The sequence below is a fragment of the Apis cerana genome, linkage group LG8 (genome assembly GCF_029169275.1).
Source record: "Apis cerana isolate GH-2021 linkage group LG8, AcerK_1.0, whole genome shotgun sequence".
Lineage (NCBI taxonomy): Eukaryota > Metazoa > Arthropoda > Insecta > Hymenoptera > Apidae > Apis > Apis cerana.
The window spans coordinates 1,780,719-1,802,791 of NC_083859.1; the positions used below are offsets into that span (position 1 = coordinate 1,780,719).

Sequence of the window (22,073 nt, forward strand, 5' to 3'; positions counted from 1 at the left end):
ATTAGCTTCAATTTCCACTACAACAGATCAGTTTCGTAGATAAACACGATTGCAAGAAAAACGATCGATTTATGGAAAAAAGGAAGGAAGGAAGGAAGGAAGGTGGAACAATATTCTTCTCGACGTCACTAGTATATGCGAAAAGTTTCATAACGAGCATTTTCACAATTGTATTTATGGCACACGTGGCCACTGCCAATCGAGTGTTTCTCTCTCTCGATGTTTCTTCCGAAGCTCAGTCTACGTTGTGATTCCAAGATTGATTCATCGTGTGTTCTAATCTATTTTTCTTCGTGTTTCCCTTTCGATAAAAAAATATGGCGGAGAGATGATATACCACTTTGTTTTTGCAACCACGTGGGATAAAAAAACGCCACATTTTAAACACGCGTTTACATTTGACTTTCGACTCTTATTTATTGAGATTGTTGCATATGAATTTATAAATCTTGAAAATCATTTGAAGATAAGTGATTAAATGCAATATTTATTATATGTCAATTTAAAACTTGATGCTGGGTGAATACAATTTAAATGTTATATAAAATTATTTTATTATAAATGAATTGTGTATTGCCATGAATTACAACATTAAATTCAAAATTTAAAATTCAATATAAAAAATTATAAAGAAGCTGTTAATATTAATAGAATTTTCGAGAAGGATTACATTAGAGGAAGGAACAATCTTTATTTAATAAATTGATAAATGTAATCATAAAGAATAAAAGAAAGAATTATAATTAATAATCAATTTATGAAATTAAATCAATCAAATAAATTAATCATTGTAATTTTAATCTTGCTTTTCCTTGTAGATGTAATTGAATTAATTAAATCAAATTTTGATTAATATTATTTTTAATTTCATTTGCAATAATGTAATATTGATTAACTTACCGATTGACAATTACCGATCCCAACAACTTTATTTAATTTTGAAATATGTTGCAAAAAACATTATTTTGAGCAACTTTTTCCTTTACATATAATTGACAATCGACTTTAGTTTTTGAGTTATTTTCAAAAAATTTTTGATACTATAGAATTAACATTTGTAAAATGGCGATATACCATTTATCATGGTAGTGGGCAAACAATATAACGGGTGAACTTATGAAAAATTTACATTTTGTAAATTCGAATAGAATGATACTACTGCCATTGTAATATTGATTATCATAATTTTAAATATGATTTTCAAAGCATATATTTTCCTTTGAATCCTTTAAAATATCTGAATCTTAAATAAATCTTAAACAAGTGCTACTAATTCACCCGTTATATGTATAAACAACCGATAAGTGGAATAATTGCAAGTTGATGTCGTACGTAGATTAAATATTCGATGTAATAGTAAAAGTCCTTTGTAAAGTCGGTAAAGGAAACAAAAAAATCATTAATCATCGGTGAAGAGCCGAACTTATTCAAAAAACTAGACGATTTGTGTTGAAGAAATATAATAGTTTTAAAACCGCCGGTGTTGATCTAACTTCGCATAGTTCATGGAGGGTTAAGGAAGAGGAAGAAAAAAAAGAAGATATTTTTATTTTGAATTTTAATTTTGCTGTAAGAATATTTGAAGATATTTGAAAAACTTTATTATGGTTGGTATAGAGGATGAAATTAAATCAAGTAAGTGAATTATTATTATTATTATTATTATTATTATTATTATTATTGATGATGATGATTAATAACAATAATAAATAAAATTGTAAATTTTTATTTTAATTATTGAATTATTAATTTTGTTTTTTTGAAGATTTTTTCTTGTTTTTTGTGATATTAAGAAAATTAATGATTGGTATATTATTTTGCAAAAATTTTTTAGATTATAATTGAAATTTTTTGTCTTCAATAAATATAAAAAAAGAAATTAATATAGATTTTTTTCTAATATAAAAAATTTAAATGATTTTCTGATTATATTAATTAAAAAGATAATCAAATTTTTTATTCAAATTTTATAATATATATCTTCTTTAAATTTGATGATTAATTTATTTCCTTAAAAAAATGATTATGATCATATATTATGAAAAAATATAGTAATTAAAAATATATAAACATAGTATAAATTATATATAAATTATGTATATGTTATATAATTATATATAAATTATAAAAGAGTTCACTTCATGCAATCTTTTAATTTTCAGACTTCTTATTTAAAAATCAATATTTGATATTAAATTGATGAATTTAATATTATTATTAAATTGCTATAAATTAAATATTGTAAGATAAATATTTAAATATTTTAGATTATTATATCATTTGTCGTATTCTATAATTTTTAATTCAAAAAAAATTATTACTTTTTATGTTATGATATATTTAAAAAAAACAAAAAGAATTAAGATAATAGATAAAAATAAAAAAATATTTTTATTTTTTACTAATAAATATTATTATAAATTAAACAGAAAATAAAAAAATAGTTATCTATTAATAACAAAACAAGAATTTTTTATTTTGATCTTATAAAATACAAATTCAAAAACGCTGAACTAAAATTATCTAAATTGTCTTTTACTATTCATTATTGTTGTTAATTTATCTTTGTAATAAGTTATTTCAAATGTTCATCATTTTTTTTCTTGAAGAATATATTAAAATAGGCACGTGTATGAATACAAGTAAAAATAAAAAAGTTATAATCTAATAATAATAATATAAAAAGATTTAAAAAATCAAAAACTTAAAAAATATAATAAAAAAATAATAACTGAATATTGAAAATCTTGCAGAAACATATTTATATATTTTAATAAATAAAATATGTATCATATACAGAAAGATGTACTAAATGCAAATAACAATGATAATATGTTGTTTATACGTATATGTGACTGAAGTAAAAGAAATAAATAAGATAATGATAAATTAATAATATATAAATATGTCAAAGGAGAAAAAATTTAAATAAAAAAAATTATCTATCATTAAATTGAATTCAAATAACATTGATATAAACATTTGCTTTAAATGTAATAAATCTCTATTGGAGAATTCCATTCCAATTCATTAAAAACATTAAATATTATAAAAGAAAAAATAAAAACCAATTCTCTATAAAAATTGAATTTTATTTATTAACAATTTAACAACAATGTGAGTTAAATAAAAACAATATAAATATATAATTACATAAAATATATATTTTTAATTTATTAAAAAAAATATTTTTTTTTTATTAAACAAAATTAAATATCTTATTTATAAATATATAGATAATTATAATTTATTTTAATTTTTGAGAAAAAGTCAATTTTATGAAAAAAATTATTTGTTATTACTAGTTAAAAATTAAAATAAAAATTAAATAGCATTTAAAATTATAAATAAAAATTTATATCTCATAAACGCATTTCTACAAATATAAAGTTTTTTTAAAATTTTGAAAATTTATTTAATAAAAATTTCATTCTACAATGACAATTATGCTATAAATGAATCAGCCTAATCAGAGGCTATACTACCTAATAGCGCTACATGCATGAATTATTAGCAAGCAGCATTTTTATCGTCAAATAAATGCGTTATCAAGTGATATAATAATGCAGCACGCCAATAACAATTCGCAAATAAACTAGAATTAACAGACTCAAACCGATATGATTTATCAATTCCGTTTACCATTTTCCGTTTCTACGTTGCACTAAATGATATTCTTCATCTAACATTAAATCAAGAAAAAAAGGAAAAAAATTTGAATTTTATTTTTTCTTATATTCGTTAAAAAAAGAAAAATATAAGTTACAGATATGAATTTAGTATAGAAACAAAAAATACCTGTCGATAACTATAAAAGATGAAATATTGCCATAGGCAAGATATAATATGATGTAGGATAGTAAAAGTTGTTAAAAACATAAATTAGTTCAAAACATAAATTATAGTCGCTTTTGATTTTTCAAACATTTTGTTTATCAATTTTTAACTATTGCCATTGGTTCATGAATCACTATAAGAACTTATATCGCATTATGTAATTTTGTAATATTTAGTTTCAACTTGTTCTATATTTCTATATTCTATATTTTATATAATAAAGACGATAATATATTATTTTTATATCATATATAGAAAGATATAGGAAGATATAGAATACGACGAAGAATCATTTTCAATTTAAATGAAATTATCATTTATGACACAAAAATATTAATTGAAAATATATGAAATATATTATACTATATCTACAATTTTTCATTTATTCCATTTTCATATCATCAAATTATAAAATTGATTCTATTTCTTATTTATTTTAGAAATATCAAACTTATCATTATTTCTGAATTAATTCCAAACTAATCCAGAGATTATAAATCAAAAAAAGAAAAAAAAAGATAATGATCAATTTCTGATAACCTCAGGATAAATTGCCATGAATTAAAATTTTTATATCAATTTAAAAAATTTCCAAGAAAAGATTAAAAAATTTAAATAATTTGAAAACAAATATTAGATAACCAAACGATAAAAAGAATAAGATATATAAAATATTGAAAATATTGAAATATTAAATTTCAAATAATTCAATTAATTTCTTTGTTGCTTAATATAAGTATACAAGAAAATATTCATTGAAGATGTGGTATCGTGTTCTTGACACCGTTTCGATTTAACATGCTGACACACGTGCTAAAATAGTCAGTCACGACATAAACATCGTCACTACTTTGTTTTGGTTGTTTGATAAAAATTGTGGACGTCATATGTCGAATTTTTAGATGTTTTAGATTATGTTTAACAGATTGTGTTTATTTTATAAACATTTTAATCTTTTTGAGATGAATTTTTCTTTTGTGATCAATGAAGATGATATTACGATAATATAAAATATAATTAATTGATTAAAAATAAATTAAATTTTTTAATTTTCAAAATAAAATAAAATGGATAATTTCAATTGTAATAAAATATGTTTTAATAAGTCTTTTATCAGAAAATAGTATAAAAAAAATTATAACGATAAAAATCCGTATAAAATTATTTTGATTATATAATATCTTATTAATTTAAATAAAATACATTTCTTGAGTATTGATGAAAAATTTTGTCTTAATTTTGATTATTTTAATATTTTCAAAATTTGAATATAATGATATTCGAATATTTCGATATTTAAATATTTTATATTTCATAAATCTTCACAAATTAAATATTCGAATACTTATTATTATATATTATCGAATACATATATTTTAACATTTAAAAGCATAAAAATTCGAGTACTTTAACATTCAAATATTTCAACATTTATTTCCTTAATATATCAATATTTTTATTTCGAAAATATTTCAAACATAACCTATTTAAATACTTATTATCACTTAATATCAAATTATTTTACACTCAAATACTTTGAAACTTAAATGCTTTGTATCCGAAATGCTATGTATCTATTCAAATATTTTAATATAAATATCTTGAAATGTTTTATATTTAAATATATTTGCATTTGAATACTTGACCACTAAAAAGATTTACATTCAACTTCACACAAGCTACAGTATTCAAGTGTGTAAGTTGTATAAGAAAGTCTAAAATGTACCTAATAAAATGTCCCTAGTTATTGAGAAATATTTATATTACGTTAATTATACAATTATAAAAATTATATTCTACAAAATCCTTATATTAAAAAAGCTATTATTACAAAATAAATCAGAAAAGTTCTGAATCGTCAAAAAATAATTAAGAAATATATGATTATAATGTACAATTGAATTATCACTTAGTAAATTATGATTTATAAAAAACTCAAATTTGAAATCAATATATATCTGTATTTCAGTATTTATCAGTCTAATTATCATTATCAAAATCGATAAAATTATAGTAACAAATTTGAAGTGGACTTCTTTTAATTAGTGTAATTTATATTATATTAAATGAATGTCTTTTGTAACGCATTTAAAATAAAATTTTTAAAACAGGTAAAGTTATTCGTTTATTAGTTAATAAACATAATTATTGTTTTATTTCTTCTCTCATTTGTTATTCCATCGATGATTAATTGCGATAAGTATGATTTATTATTTGCGATTACAAGTAGTTTTTTCTTCTCTTTAAAAACACTTCAGTAAAAGATAATTTTTATTTTATTTTAGGTTAGATAAATTGGTTATGTTCAAAAATTGTTAGATTCGATAAACTTTGAATTTTTTTTTACATATAATAATTAAATATTTTACATATAAATTTTTTCTCTTATATTATATTATATATTCTAATAGACAATTTTTTTAAATAATTTTTGAAAAATTATCACTTTATTGGATTATGTAATTATGTAAAATGTAATTCTTTTAAATCAAAATGATGTAGTAGAATGATATTTTTTTTAAAAAAAGCTATGTTGAAATATGTATCTTTTTGTATATTTATAATATTTTTGATTGAAGAAAGATACAAAGTTAATTGATATAGAAGAAATAAAAGACAAAGAAATGATTCTATCTTAGAATTTCTCAATGTCATAAAATAGAAAAATTTACAATCTAATGCATATACAGAGTTTCATTATGCATTCCGTTATACTATTTTTTTTTTTACGAATGAACTGGCATCGAACAGGTTTTCTATCCCTTATTCTTTTTTTTTGTTCGATAGTTATAAACGGATATCAATAACACATTATAAGAACGTGTTGAATACATTTTCTTTACAACTAAAACTAAATTTGTGAATATATCACGAGAAATGATTTGAAATTAAACAATTTTTAAATATAAATATTTATTAAAAAAATATTTACTTTATAAAAGAAATTATTTTATAAAAACAATTAATTGTTTTTAGATACTACTTAAAATACAAATATGTTAATTTGAAGCAGATAATTTGAATCAAATAATCAAAATAATTAAAATTAGAATATTCAACATTCTATTGTTTTTTATTTCAAACAAATCGATTGTATAATAATTTATATTTTAATATTAATATTCTAACAAAAATTTATTTCAATTTTTTAATTTGAAGTCATTATTTTTTTTCTTTGTTAATAAAAAAAATTTTTCAATTAAAGAATTGAAAAACAAAAAAAAAGATTTAAAAAAAGTTAGCGTATTCCATTATTATTTTCAACAATTTTTCCAATCTTCAATCAACCAGATTAGTTTATCTTAATTATTATGTCCAATGCGCTTAAACTAAATTTCCATTATCTATGCAATTAATTATAAATAGCTTATCCAATTTTAAATAAATTATAATATAATTTTAATATATAATATATATAATTATAATATAATAAAAAAAAACAAAATTTTTTTCAGGTTTATAAAATTTACAAAATTAAAAAAATAAAAAAGTGTTATTTTTTTTTATTTTAAAAGTTATTTTTACATTTTAAACATTTTAAATATCTTGTTGTATTATATGTTGTGTCTAATAAATATCTTGGAATGTTTATTGGATATTAAAGGTTTAAATCGAATATTAAAATTAATATTTTTATTCATTAATTATGTAATATTAAAATATAGCGAAATATTTATTTTGTTTCATTATTTAAAATTTGTTTCAAAAATTATGATAACTATTTTTAAGATATTTAATTAAAAGACAATAAATATTTATCTATATCATTTTTTGATTGATAATGAAAATTCTTCATATTTAAAAAGAGATTTCATCTTTTAATCAATTTTATTCAATCGACATTATAAAATTTTTCTCATAATCCTTAATTGATCAATATCCATTTTCCAAATGAATAAAAAACTGTAAACTTTGATTAATTTTTTTGGAAAAGAAAAAAAAATTGTTTTAATTCATTATAATTCGTTATAAATTTTTTTAATGATTTTAAATTGGGAAATAATAAGAATTAATATATTATTTTTAATTTGTTATTTTCTTCTTATTAATTATTCTAAAAATAAATTTTTACATTTAAATTATTAAGTGAAAATTTGAAAAATGAATCAATATATATAATATCAATATATAATATCAAGAATAATTAAAAGAATTAAATCTTATTTAATTACTTTATTTATATTATTTATTTTATTTTTATTTTATTAAATTTTATTCTATTTATTAAAAGAACTATTTATTAATGTTTAGTTAATATTAAAATATAATAATGAAAAGTTAATATTAAAATATAAATACTTATTAAGATTTGAAAATTTGCAAATAAAAAAAACGTTTTACGGAATATTTGGATGTATAAATATTGTTTATATAAAGTATAGTGAAATTTTTGTGACTATATATATATGTATATATATGATGAAATGAATGAAAGAGAAGTGCAAATAATATCATTATTGATTGAAGAAGATTGATGTTCGAGAGACAATATAATTCAATATAAAATCACAATCTATATTACAAATTCAAATTTTAAGATTTTTTCAAATCTCAAAGAATTTTGTTCAAATTTAAATATAGGATTATAATATTCAAATCTTATTTTTCTGAAAGAAATCAATTAATAAAATTAATAAAATTAAATAAATATATTATTTTATTCATTATATTATATTAAAGATTTTTTTTCTGTATAAATAGATAATCTATTTTATTCTTTACTAAAATAATTTTTTTCTACATAATGTAATTATTTCCCAAATGATAAAGTTTCCTGTATAATTTAATAAATTAATATTTATATTCCGTTGATAGAAAAAATCGAAATATATGATCAATTTATCTTATCTTAAATCGATATCGTTATCTTAGAATTAATAAAATGTTACATATAGGGTTCTCGAAATAAAATTTCATTCCATTAAAAAAGTTCAAGTATAAAAAAAATATGTTTCATCTATTATATTTGCTAACAATAGATAAGAAGCACGCGAAGCTTAAAACCACAGATAACCAAGAATCTATGCCTATACCTTAAGCCTATAAAGTCAGGGGGAATATTGTTGGTAGAGGTTTAGGGGGGCAACTGTGATCGGTCGCAGTCGGTCACAGTCGGACTCAGTCGGTCGCAGTCATTCGGCCGATCTCGTAGCGAATGAGACTCAACGCGACTAGCAGTTGTTCAGTAAAGCAAAACCGCTCTATTATACACCAACAAGATCAGACGGCACTGCGATGCTTTAGTTGCGCGCGCCTACAATGTCGGGTGATATCGCTCGATTCGAGAGCGATCCGGCTGCTTCGAAGCCGCTAGTCTCGCATGTTGTCTCTACGTTACAAGGTAACCCTTCTATTTTATATGTCAATAATTTATATTTAATTTGTTTTTCTTTTTATCTCCTTTTTTCCTTATTATTATTAATTGCACGTATGAAATTTATGATAAACTGATATTTAGCTATGTTCGCGTGTATACAAAAAGTGTATATTCAAATTATAAATTATTAGCGTTTTGCTCGTAAGTGGTGAAAAATAGATGATATCTAAATTTTTATATTTTTTATAAATGAAATAAAGATAGGCTAGATGGATTGTTTACGTTTTCATCGTGGATTTTGCATAATATCATATCTTGAAATGATGTCTACGCATTTCGAAATTTAAACGAAAAATAAAAATCAAAAATGAAAGATGTATATAACTTTTATGAACAAAAGAGTATGTTCTGGCACATATGTTCAAAAAAAAAAAGTTAAGCAGCAATTAATTCTGTTGTGAGTTCTTGATTTAATAATATTATTTTGCTAATAGACTTTTCTTTATTTTTCTTTGCCTTCATTAAATCTTAAGAGATTGTGAAAAATGTCATATTACGATTGGCTTGTTAATTTAAAAATAATAATATATATAATCATTAATTACAGATAAAATTGTATTTAATTCAAAAATATATTTCTAAGAATATTTTTTTCATTGAATGTGATATAAATATTTGATATAAACTTTTCAAAAAGGTGAGTCAATAAAATATTTTTCAACTTTTATTTATTTTTAGAGAATTATTTTTTTTCTTATCTCTTATTTTTTAAATGATTAATTCTATTAAAAAACCAAAACATCTATAATACATTCTAAAATATTCATTAATATTTTAATTAAATAATATTATAAATGAATATTATTTACGATTGTAATTCTTAAAAAATAGAAATTTGATCATTCGTGCAGATCACATGTTGTTAATATGTCGAAATTAAATAAATAAAATAAATAAAATATTTGATAATTATTGAAACTTGTTAGCTCAAATTTGATTTAAATTTAATCTAAATATAATTCAAAATTGAATTAATCTCAGAAATCATAAAATAGTGAACAATTCGAATTTAATTCAAGCTTAATTTTAATCCAATTACATTTAATCCAAAATTATATGTAAAATCAAAACAAATAATACCTTGTGATATCAGTTATCTCGTTTAAATTTATTTCAAAAGCACTCCTTACGTCATATTTAAATAATTATCATACAATTAAATTTAAAAACATCTTAATATATCATAAAATTAAACTTTTAAAAGCTTTATTTAAAATTTAATATCATAAGAACAAAAAGAAAATAATCTAATAGTTAAATTCAATCCAATAATTGTAAATTAAATTCTAATTTAATTTTAATTGTATCTATTTAATTTAAATTAAATCAAATTTAAATTCGAATAAAAGTCAGATGATGATTCAAAAGTAATAAAGAAGATATATGTATTCAAGACAAAGAAATGCTTCGAATCGGTACAACTGATGTAAATAACAAGTTAAAGTATTGCACACTGACGTGAGTTGAACGATTTGTAGAAAGGAGAAGAGCCTTCAGAGAGATATAAGGTTCATTTGCTTTTGTTTTTGACAGATTGGTCGGGACGTTGCTTCTTATTCGAAGAATATTTTTATTCTTGGACTTGATGAGCACTGTAGTGGAATCTAACTTTCACATCAGCCTGTACCGTTTCTCTTTGCCTCTTTCTTTTTTCTTTCTGCTTCTCTCTGTTTCTCTTTTTATGAGTAATCATGTTATTTTTTTGTATTTGCAGGCACCAAGCAAACGGCGGAAAACGTGGTTCAAGATGCCGTTGACCAAACAGGTAGTTTTTTCTTTTGTGATGTTGAAGGAGAGAAATTAGCGAAAAGAAATTAATTAAAAATGTTTCTATTAACTTCATATTGAAATATATTACTTTTTAACATTATATTTTCAATATTGATATTTGCAAAATATTGAGATAGTACGATTTTATTTTTCTTTTCAATATAATTTCTTAGTTTTCGTAAAAATAGATTTTCAATTTTGAGAAATAAAAAATAAGATGTGTATTAAAATATATTGGATAATTAATATGCATTTTTATCTAATTAAATTGTTGTTTTGAATTATTTTGAAAAGCTACTTTAATTTTTCAAATGAAATCTTGAAAAATGAGAAATCTGATTTAAATTAAAGAGAAATAGCACATAAATTGAACAAATACTTTTTGTTAATTTATTAATAAAAATATTTATTAATTTCATTTTCTTCAATTTAATTTTTTCATTTTTTATTTGCACAAAAAATCATTTATATAAAAGAGTATCTCCATCAATTCTTGGCATCTATCCACAGGATTTGGCAAGTTTAACCTTAAGGTTATGGCCGTCTGCAGTATGATCTTTATGAACGTGGCTTTCAGTATAACAAGCATCGGTTTCATATTACCATCAGCGGCATGCGACTTCAGAATGACCACAATGGACAAGGGACGTCTGAGTGCCGCCCCCATGTTAGGTAACACTCGAATAATCAACACTGTAATCAATATTTCTTCCGGCATATGAACTCATTAACTGGTTTCATTTTCATCAAAAAATAATTATTTTCGATCATTATTGATACTTTTTCTTATTTGAGAAAATATCTTTTGAAATTTTTTTTAATTGTCATTTTATATTTATTTTAAAATCATAATTTTTTGATATTTTCTTTTTCCGTTGTTTAAAAAAAAAAATTTTTGAAGTACCATTTTTAAAAATAAATTTCAAGCTACAATATTTTCGCTTCATATAATATTTTTTAAATATTTATTTAATTTTTCTATTAAATATATAGAAAATTTGTGTATATTGCGTTCGTTTCATCATTTTAAAATTATAATTTTTCACGTGCCTTTCTACAATTCTCGTACACGCCCTCGGATCGATCTAACTTCTGCGTATCATTATGCTAACTTTATGGTATTTCGTCAACACGTTGCTTGGCCAGGATATCAAGTCACATTCCTTTCAACTTAATATAAAGACCCTCGTAAAATTGCAAGTTATTTTCTACCCGCACAAACATTTTCTGTTTTAGTTCACTTTTTGATATCATTTTCGTAAATACGAAATCAATTCGCAAATCTTCATTATAAAATATAAAGAAAATATTGGTGAATATACGAAAAAAAATTTTAAATTTAAGATATAATTTTAAATATCATCGTTTTTTTTCAACTTTTATCGAGTTGACATTTTTTTAATCCATTCATCTTTATCGTAATTTATTTTTTTACGTAGTTATTTTTTAAAATAAAATAATATTTTAATCTTTTAGTTACTAAGTCATAACATGAATATTAATACTGACAATGATATTTAATGATATTTAAAAAATTTACATTTTTTTTATTCATGTTTTTTATTGTTTGTTCTATTTTTTAATTAACAGACATTATTTAATAATTTAAATTGTTAAAATAGTATTTTTCATGTTTCTAACAAATCTATCTATTTGTTTCTAATGTTCTATATTTGCTTAAGCAAATTTTTTTCTTAAACAATTCTTTTTGCTTAAACAAAGTTGATGCTACTTGATAGTAGTATTAATTTGCTTGCAAATTTGCACAAAGAAAAAAGATTGTGGAATAAGATAAAAATGAAGTTGATTCATCACAGTAGTTGTCCAAGAGAAAAATTCTTGTGCAAAAGCATTAAGACAACGATATTCTATTGTAAATAGAATGCGATATAAATTAAATGAATCTTAATGCACCTAAAAGCAGGGACGTATCATTAAAATGACTATATTTTATGATTTTTTAGAATATTAATTTCAAAATCAAAATTTATTTTTTTTATTTTTTCTATTTTTTGTTTCTTATTATTTTTTTTATTTTTCACTAAAATACATATATCAAACGAACAAATTAATGGATTTGTAATATATTGTGCAATGTATAAATCTATTTATTTGTTATCAAAGTAACAAAGAATCGAAAGAAGGAAGTTGATTAAGATAACTAAACATGTCTCTGACAAGTATATAAAACTAACTGTATTCATGAAAGTTGTAACAAAGAGTAGTATCAACGAATTGCTGCAATCGAACACTAAATAACACTTGTCAAATACAAATAATTAAAGAACGATTGCATGATAAATACTAAATATTTTTTTACGAATTTTTTTATCCAAACACAAATATCATTATATTTGATAAAATTTTATTTATGTAATAACATTAACACAATAAAATTAAATTATATATAGGAATAAGAATTATATAATATTAATTATATATATTAACATTATTACAACTTATTTTTACATTAAAATACATTTAAGAATTAAACTCTTAAGAATTGCTTTCGAAAATTATTTCTTGTTAATGGATATTATTCTAGATTGAATCGCAATTAATATCTAATAGTTTATTTTCAATGCAATATCTATTAAGAAATTCTCGAGAATAATTTTTAATAATTTTATATTTGCAATCTTATTTTTTAAAATTTTTATAATTTGTAGGTATGTTAGCTGGTTCGTATATATGGGGTTGCTACGCGGCTATCAAAGGGCGAAGATTATCTCTATTGGTCGCACTATTTCTACATGGTATTTCCGAATTATTGGCATCGGTAGTGCCATTGTATTGGGTCTTCTTATTTTTGAAATTTCTCAGCGGTGCAGCGTTAGTATCAATTTCTTAAATTTAATCAATATATAAATTTATATAAATATATATTTAAATATTTTATTTTTTTAAAATTAATTTAATTCATGTTTTATATAGATTTAACAAATATCAATTCTCATTACGTCATATAAATAAAAATTATATTATTATTTATATTATTTATACTCATTTATAGTTTTTCTTTTTTTAGATGAAGAAGAAATCAATCAAGGATTAAATATTATTATTTTTACATCTTTAATGTTTAATTATGTTTCAAGTATGAATGGGCAATCAGCCGTTGTGTTTCTTTATCTGAGTGAATTCCAACCAACCAAACATCGAAGTAGAATGCTCTCATGGATGGAAATGGCTTGGGTGCTAGGAATGATAATCTTAGCAGGTAAATATTAATTTTTCAAGTAAAATTTTTATTTCACAATGTTAATAAAATAGTAAACAAGCACAATTTTTAAATATTTATATTTATAATATTTTTAAAAATAAAATATTTTGTCAAATAGATATATTTTTTTTATTTCTTTTTATATTTTTTTTTATTTATTTTTATTTTTTCAATGAAGTCCAAAAATTATTTATGAATTCAAAATTTCAGGTGTCGGATGGATTATTATTCCATTGAATGTGAACATGGTGACAGCTGGTTTCTCTTTTCATTCATGGAATTTTTTTGTTTTCATATGCTCTCTTCCAGCTTTGTCGACTGGAATTTGGCTGTTATTTTTCCCTGAAACACCCAAATACCTCGCAGAAACTGGATACAACGTTCAGATGTTGGACGTTTTAATGAGAATGTATTCAGAAAATACTGGAAAACCTCCAAAAGAATATATAGTGAGTAATATTTTTATAACTATTATTTAATAAATTAATAAAAAACATTAGAATTCTAAAAAGTTTAAATACGAAAATAAGAAAATTCTATTTTAGAAAAAATTTCTTTTAAACTTAGAATTTTATATAAATTAAATCCCTTTTTTTTTATTGAAAATTGTCAAAAAGAATAATTTTTTAATAATAGAAATTATTTACTAATTAAAAAAAAATTAATTTGATTTTTAAAAATAAAAAAAAATCAAACAATATTTTTTCATACGTATCTAAAAAAAGACTAGATATTTTCCACAAAAAATGTTTCTGGCTAGAAACATACAAATTTCCATCATAATTTCAAACAAAATAAAATTTCGGATTTGTTTTCAGACGAAACTTCGAAATTCTGAAAATAATAACTTAACCGATCTGGTGCATCGTATAATGCATACAGAAGAGAAAGAGGAAGTGACCGAGAAATCATTTCGATTAATGATAAAAGAGATATATTCGAAGACCATGATGATATTGAAACCACCGTTCCTTTGCAGAACGATCGTGTTGTGTTTAATTGCTTGTTTCGTCACGTCCTCTTATTACACATTGACTTTGTGGCTGCCAGAACTTTTTCATAGATACGCGGACTTCCAGGAGGCGTATCCCAATCAGACGGCCAGTGTTTGCACTTTGAAGATCGAAAAAAATGTTACGACAATAGTGAGTTGAATGCAAGTATAATCTTTAAATAAAAAGTTTTTTTTTTTAATAAAAATTTGATTTTGTGTAGAATGTTAATATATTTATGAGAAAACTTTGAAGAATTTTTAGATTCCAGAGATCAAAATAAAGAAAAATTAGCATATAAAAATCCATTGAGACTTGATTATTAAATTATAAACAATTTAAGTTTGCATTAGATAAGACGAGGCGAGAATAGAGTGTAATAGAGATAGTCTCACTCTGTTTCCATTTCGCTTCATCTAACATAAATTTTAATTATTTAAATAAAGATATCTAAAAAATATATTAACATTCTGAAATTAGATAATAGAAATTAGATAAAATTAGATTAAAATAAATGATAAAGAAAAAAATAAATAAAGTAAATTTAATAAATTATTATTTTCATAAAAGAAATAATTTTCGCAGGATACGTCGTTTGGATGCAATTCTAAAGTACAAACTAGTGTGTTCGTCCATACATTTATTTTGGGTGCCTCGTGTATTCCAACAGCTCTAATATTGCCATTACTAATTAATTATGTAGGATATAAAATTTTTCTTGGTGAGTAAAATATATATTTTTTTTTATAATCCACTTTTTCATTATCAATAAATATTATGAAAAATTAATAATTGTAATTTTTAAGAAATTAATAGATTAATCAAATGAAGAAACATTTTTGTCTAATATTTCAGTGATAACAGCCTTTATTCCTGCTGTTGTTACGGCTTGTCTCTTTTTAGTAGAGACATCTACTCAAAACTTAATACTCTCGTGTGTTTTTGAGTCTGTCACATCGGTTTGCATCAGCGTGGTGTATTGCCTTTTGGTTGATCTTTATCCAACTCATTTGAGGTAATGTAATATTTAAATATAATTCTTAATTATGTACATGAAAAAGAATTTCTTTATTATCTAAGAAATTTTTATTAAGAAATTAAAATTATAATCAAGGAGAATTCCCAAAAAGTTCCATTAATATCTCAACAACTTAAAATTTAATTTTAAATTAAATATTTAGAAATCAAATGTAAATTTTCTAATTAATTTTTAAAATCATATATTATCGTAATCGTAAATATAAACTCAGATAAATAAACAATATATTTAATTAAATAATATGCTAATATAATTTATAAAAGTAGTATCTCTTCAATAATTAAAATACTGTGATAAAAATCGCTCAAATATATGATTTACAAAATTTATTTCGAACGATGCTTTCTTATTCTACGCGTGTTTTTTTTCGATTTAAAACGCAACGCGAAATGAAATTAAATTTGTTGAATTTTTTCTTCTGCGCATCTCTTTCCTAAAAGAATATCATAACATTCTTGTTTTTCCTCTTCTACAGATATCAGAATAAAAGCTTATCGTCTTTTTATCGATCGTTATAAATATCCCCGCACAATATAACTTATTTTTTCCTCTATTAACAAGTTTATTTATAATCCATGATCTTTTACAACGAATGAAGGATCTCTCGATCTCGATATTCTTTCGAGTGTTCTTATTTTCAATACTTAATGATAAAATATTTATCTTTTTATATTTTGATCATTATCGTTATTACAATAGAATTAATCCAATTTTTCAATTGATTTCAAAATATCCGGGTATAAATAATCAGCTATTTTAATTTATTTAATTATTTAATCATTTATTGATATATTTTTTATTTTAGAAATGTAGTTATATTTACGTATCACTCATAAAAATCTTTGTACATCAGAATGTCATTGTTATTTAAAAGTAAAAAATATATCAGATTGTGCAATAACAATGATAATTATTTTTTTAAATATAAAGTAGTAATAAATCAATTCATAGTCTTCTCAATATAAAACGTTTGCAATGGAGTTATACAGAATTATGATAATTGAAACAGGTGACATTTTTATATGATGTACAAAGACTTTAGTAGATAATTCTATGTAATTTTATTATCTACGTATATTTTTCTTAAATATTTTTCAAAAAATTAAATTCGAACAGTTAGACTAAAGTAAATTCAATTGGATTAAAATTAATTATGTAAAAAGAGAATTGCATTATTTATTGTTCCTATTATGAAATAGAGTCAATGAATCGAAATAGAAATTGTCAATGGAATTTTTAGAACTTGCTATTATTATTTTTTTAATAGAATTTAGTTATTTTATAACTAGGAATTATTATTTAACTTATAGTTAATTAGATTATTATTAGTAACAGAAGAATCTTATCGTTAGAATCTTATCAAAAAAAATTTACAAAACAAAAATTGCGTTTTTAAAAAGAAATTTCTTTCTTTACTTGTAATATTATTAAATAAAATATTAATAAACTTTAATTTCATAAAATTTTATATAATTAAATTATTTCAAATTTTTTATATCATAATGATAGTTCATTAAAAAATTAATTCCAATATAGAACCCATAAAATTAAATGAAAAATCGATAAATTTCTTTAATTTTCGAATGTAATTCTGTTTCAGAGCAATGGCGTCTGGTTTATCTGCTTTTATCAGTCGAATAGGCGCCATTAGTGGTACTTTAATGATTGGATATTTAATCGATGATTATTGTATATTAGTGATCGTCATTGTGGCTGCTCAATTATTCCGTAAGTACTTTAATTTCCAACATTCTATATTTTTAATTAGCTTCAGGCTTATCTCGATGTATCGTACTAAACAATTTGATTTATCATATTGAAATAGCGATAGTATCGCGATAATGTTTGTTAGACCTCTTATTAGTAGACTATTAAAATTCACTTTATTTTCTACGATTTTGTATTTCATAAATATTGATATTTTTATATGTACTTATTAAATAATCTTCGTGAAATTTTTTTTATTTATTTTTGCCACTTTTAATGTTATAAAATATTGATATATTTAATTAATATTAATATTAATACTAACAGTAACTTATAATATAATAGAATAATATAAAATTATTAATTTTAAGAAATATTAATAGTTACTATTTATTTTAAGCTTTTAGAAATTCATTATAATTTAATAATTATGAATATAGAATATTTATAAATGAAATTTACTTTTTATATTTCAGTGAGTGGTTTATTGGCATTGTTCACACCAGGAGGAAGAAAAAAATCGAAAGCGGATATCGAGGATTCTTAACGAAAGTATAAATTAAAATAATAAGAAAAAAATAAGACGAAAAACGAAAAAATCAAGTTTTGTATAAAAAGAAATTGCCTTTTTTAACATGTTGATGCATTTCGTTTGGAAGCATATAGATAAATGTATCGATAAAAAAATTTATTATATTTGAGGTAATCTTTCAACAATAGAAAAACCACTTGGAACAAAATTAAATATTTGCAATCATTTGATTTTTAAAAATGATTGATTATAATTAATCTTTTAAATTAATATTTATAGTTTGAGTCACAAGATATAAAGAAACATACATATTTACTTAAGAAAATCAATCTGTGGTGCTCTAGTGGTAAATTTTATATCCATTATTAAGTTCATCGACTATTATATAGGTATAAGAGATGAGAAAAAATGTAAACTCTAAACAGGAAGAAGTTGAATTCACAAATTTTTCTTTATTTTTATTTTTATTTTATTTTTATATTATCCATATCTAATTCCTTTATAATTCTATGTTAACTAAATTTTATATTTTATTTGTCTTCAGGTTTATTGTATGGAACATATTATTTTATGATATAATGACATAAATATTTTTAATATGTTTTACGAGAAGAAAAAAATTAATTTTAATTCGAAATGAGAAACATTTTTCAAAAAAATAACTATTATTAAGAAATAGGATAGTTTAGATGGTCTTAATTTTTTCTCATCTCGTAATTACAAAAAATATTATTCCTAAATATACATTTAATATTGCAATTAAATTTAGAAGAAAAATATTAGCGTTAAATTTACAGTATTTCTTTTTCGTTATTTTTAGAAAATTAATTCTTCACAACGAATTTATATATAAATAATGTATGATGTTTGTGTACTTTCTGTAACAGAAATATCTATTTAATCATAACCGGTGTCAGTGTTATGTAAATTTTCTTAATATATACTGGATAAATGTTTATTATTTTATGAATGTATTTGATCGAGTGTATTTTGCAAGTGCAAAGTTCTTTTACATAGGTATTTTAAAAACAATCATATTGGAAAAATTTTTCAATTTTTGTCTGAATATATTTGAAAATTGAAATTAATAATTTTATTCTATTCTAATCAAATTTTTTTTCTTGAAAATTTAGTAATTTAAAATACTTAATTTTAATATTAAAATTGATAAAATTGGCAATTAGATTAATAAAATTTATTGATCTTTTTCTAAAAGTTTAGTAATGAAAATGTTTGTAATGAAAATGATAATTACAATAATAGATTTATAATTTCTAAAACACTCTATATAGTTTATAGTCAAGTGTATGTGGTTAGTTTATGTGATGCACAGAAAATTATGAATATTTTATGAACATTTAGTGAGCTTAAGAGATTAACGATGATGAAAGTATACATGTACAAACGTATTTTTTTACGTTTCTGGAATATATTGAATAAGAATTTTCGTCGAATGTTATATATATATATACACGAATACGTATAAGATGTTCTAACTTAAGTAGTAACAGAAATCATTTTTAATCTCAAGTCTTTCATTTCTTTAATATTTTTCCGATATAATTATCTTTTACTATTCTAATTTATAGGAAAAGAATAATAGCGATTATTTCTTTCTTTTAAATTAGAATTTAGAAAACACATAGAATGTAAAATAATTTGAAAGATTGTTTGGAGAAATATTCTGTGACAAATATATCATTTGGATATATATTTTATTCTCAGAATTTATATATATTTTAAATTTTTATTGTTTTAAATAAAATTAATATTAGATTCTTCTTTAAAAAAATTTGAAGATTTATTTTATAAATATTCAAAAATTTTGAAATATTTAATAAATTTTAAAAAATTCTATCAATAAGTATTTTAAGTAAAATGGATCTTATTTTCAGTATTTAAAGTACTGATATATTTTATAATATACTCAAACTTTTGTTGCTATCATATTTAAATTGAATAATTTTTAAAAAACCTTTAAATTACATCTTTCATCTTATTTTAATCTCTTAATTAATTTTAATCTCTGTTATTATGTATTAAATTTAAAAATTTTTTTAAATGATTATCTTAAACGATCTATTAGAAAAATTTTTATATCTGCTCTAGAAGTTTATATGATATATGTATACAACGAAAAAAGCTTCGAATATATAGATTGAATTAATGTATTTAGTACTTAATGTAGTTAAAAAGATGCTACAAAGAAAGAATGCTCAATTTAAATAATTATTGCAACGATCTCCGCATATTATTACGCAGTGCTATGATTATATTGTTTTAACATTGCAACTGTATAATAATATGAATGGTTGATTCAATCGATAGAAAGTAATATTAATAACAAGACGATTGTATTTCCGACGCATTATATTCTTTTATTTTTCTATATAATATAACTTTATATATATATATATATATATATATATATATATATATATATATATATACCAACTAAAGAAATTACAATAGAAAATAATATTTTTATTGAACCTATTAAAAAACTATCTTTAATTTTCTTTAAAATATTTTATATCTATCAATTTTGGAAAAATTATATTATTAAAAAAAAAAATAAAAAAATCAGTATTTTTCAATTATTTTAAATATATAACTCATTTAAATAATTTCTATGAACTTAACAATATAACATTATTAATATTCATATAACATTATTAATTTTCATTACATTCATATTCTTCACAATGAATATATTGCATTATACAAAAAATGAATACTATATCATAAATACAAAAAAATATTTAAGTAAAAAAACAAAACTAATTATATTGATTCTTACAATTATAAAAACTTAAAATAACTTCTATAAAAATTCCAATATAATTCCTTTTAAATATTTCAATATATTATATCATTTTATTTTAATAACAATAAATTCTTTAACTTTTCATATAACATGTAATTTTATTCTATCAAATTTTTTTATTATTTAAATTAAATTAAGATTTAATTTTTTTATAATAAACTACAATAATAACAATAAAAATTGATATAATATATATTTAATACATTATATTACATATGTTTATATAAGATATAATTTTTTTGAGAGATCAATCACAAAGATAAACAATTGAATGATGAACAGATTAGAGACAGACAAGCTTGTTGAGAGGTTAACAAGCAACACGTGTTGAAATCATGTCTACTGACCCACAACACACTCCATCTTATTAGATCCAACACCTGAATCTAAATTAACTCGGTTCAAAAACGTATTATAACATAATTAGATGGCAAGTCGATCTAGGTGACAAGTAGAAACATAGATCGAGACGGTGTGCAAGTGTTCTGTGTAAGCGACAATATTGTCGTGCTCTCGATTTAGCTTAATCTACAGAATGTTAATATATTCGTGAGATATTTTTAGAGGATAGATTCCAAAAATTAAAATAAATGCAAAAGTTAGTATACAAAAATATCGATTAAGATTTATTTATTAAGTTACAAACAATTGAAGTTTGTATTGAATGATGAAGTAAAATGAAAGTAGAGCGAAACTTCTGTCTTTGTTACACCATTATTACAATCTATTCTCATCTTGCTTCATGTAATGCTTAACTTAAATTGCTTAT

At 21.2% G+C, this 22,073-nt stretch overlaps 1 protein-coding gene across 5 annotated transcripts; it reads left to right on the forward strand.

Annotated features, from left to right (window-relative positions):
• The first annotated feature begins 108 nt into the window (after positions 1-108).
• On the forward strand, positions 109-20,841 carry LOC107996463 (synaptic vesicle glycoprotein 2C). Of its 5 annotated transcripts, none has more exons than XM_062077925.1 (12): positions 176-519; positions 1,337-1,635; positions 10,929-10,979; positions 11,495-11,656; positions 13,654-13,816; positions 14,083-14,204; positions 14,418-14,656; positions 15,026-15,352; positions 15,785-15,920; positions 16,055-16,214; positions 17,839-17,966; positions 18,422-20,841. In XM_062077925.1, exons 2-12 carry the CDS (start codon positions 1,605-1,607, stop codon positions 18,490-18,492), a joined length of 1,590 nt encoding a protein of 529 aa, XP_061933909.1. In that variant the 5' UTR covers positions 176-519; positions 1,337-1,604; the 3' UTR covers positions 18,493-20,841. The 5 variants fall into 5 exon arrangements, with proteins under 5 accessions (XP_061933908.1, XP_061933909.1, XP_061933910.1 ...); XM_062077926.1 differs by having other exon boundaries at positions 242-519; positions 1,376-1,635; XM_062077927.1 differs by having other exon boundaries at positions 242-519; positions 1,456-1,635.
• The last annotated feature ends 1,232 nt before the right edge of the window (positions 20,842-22,073 follow it).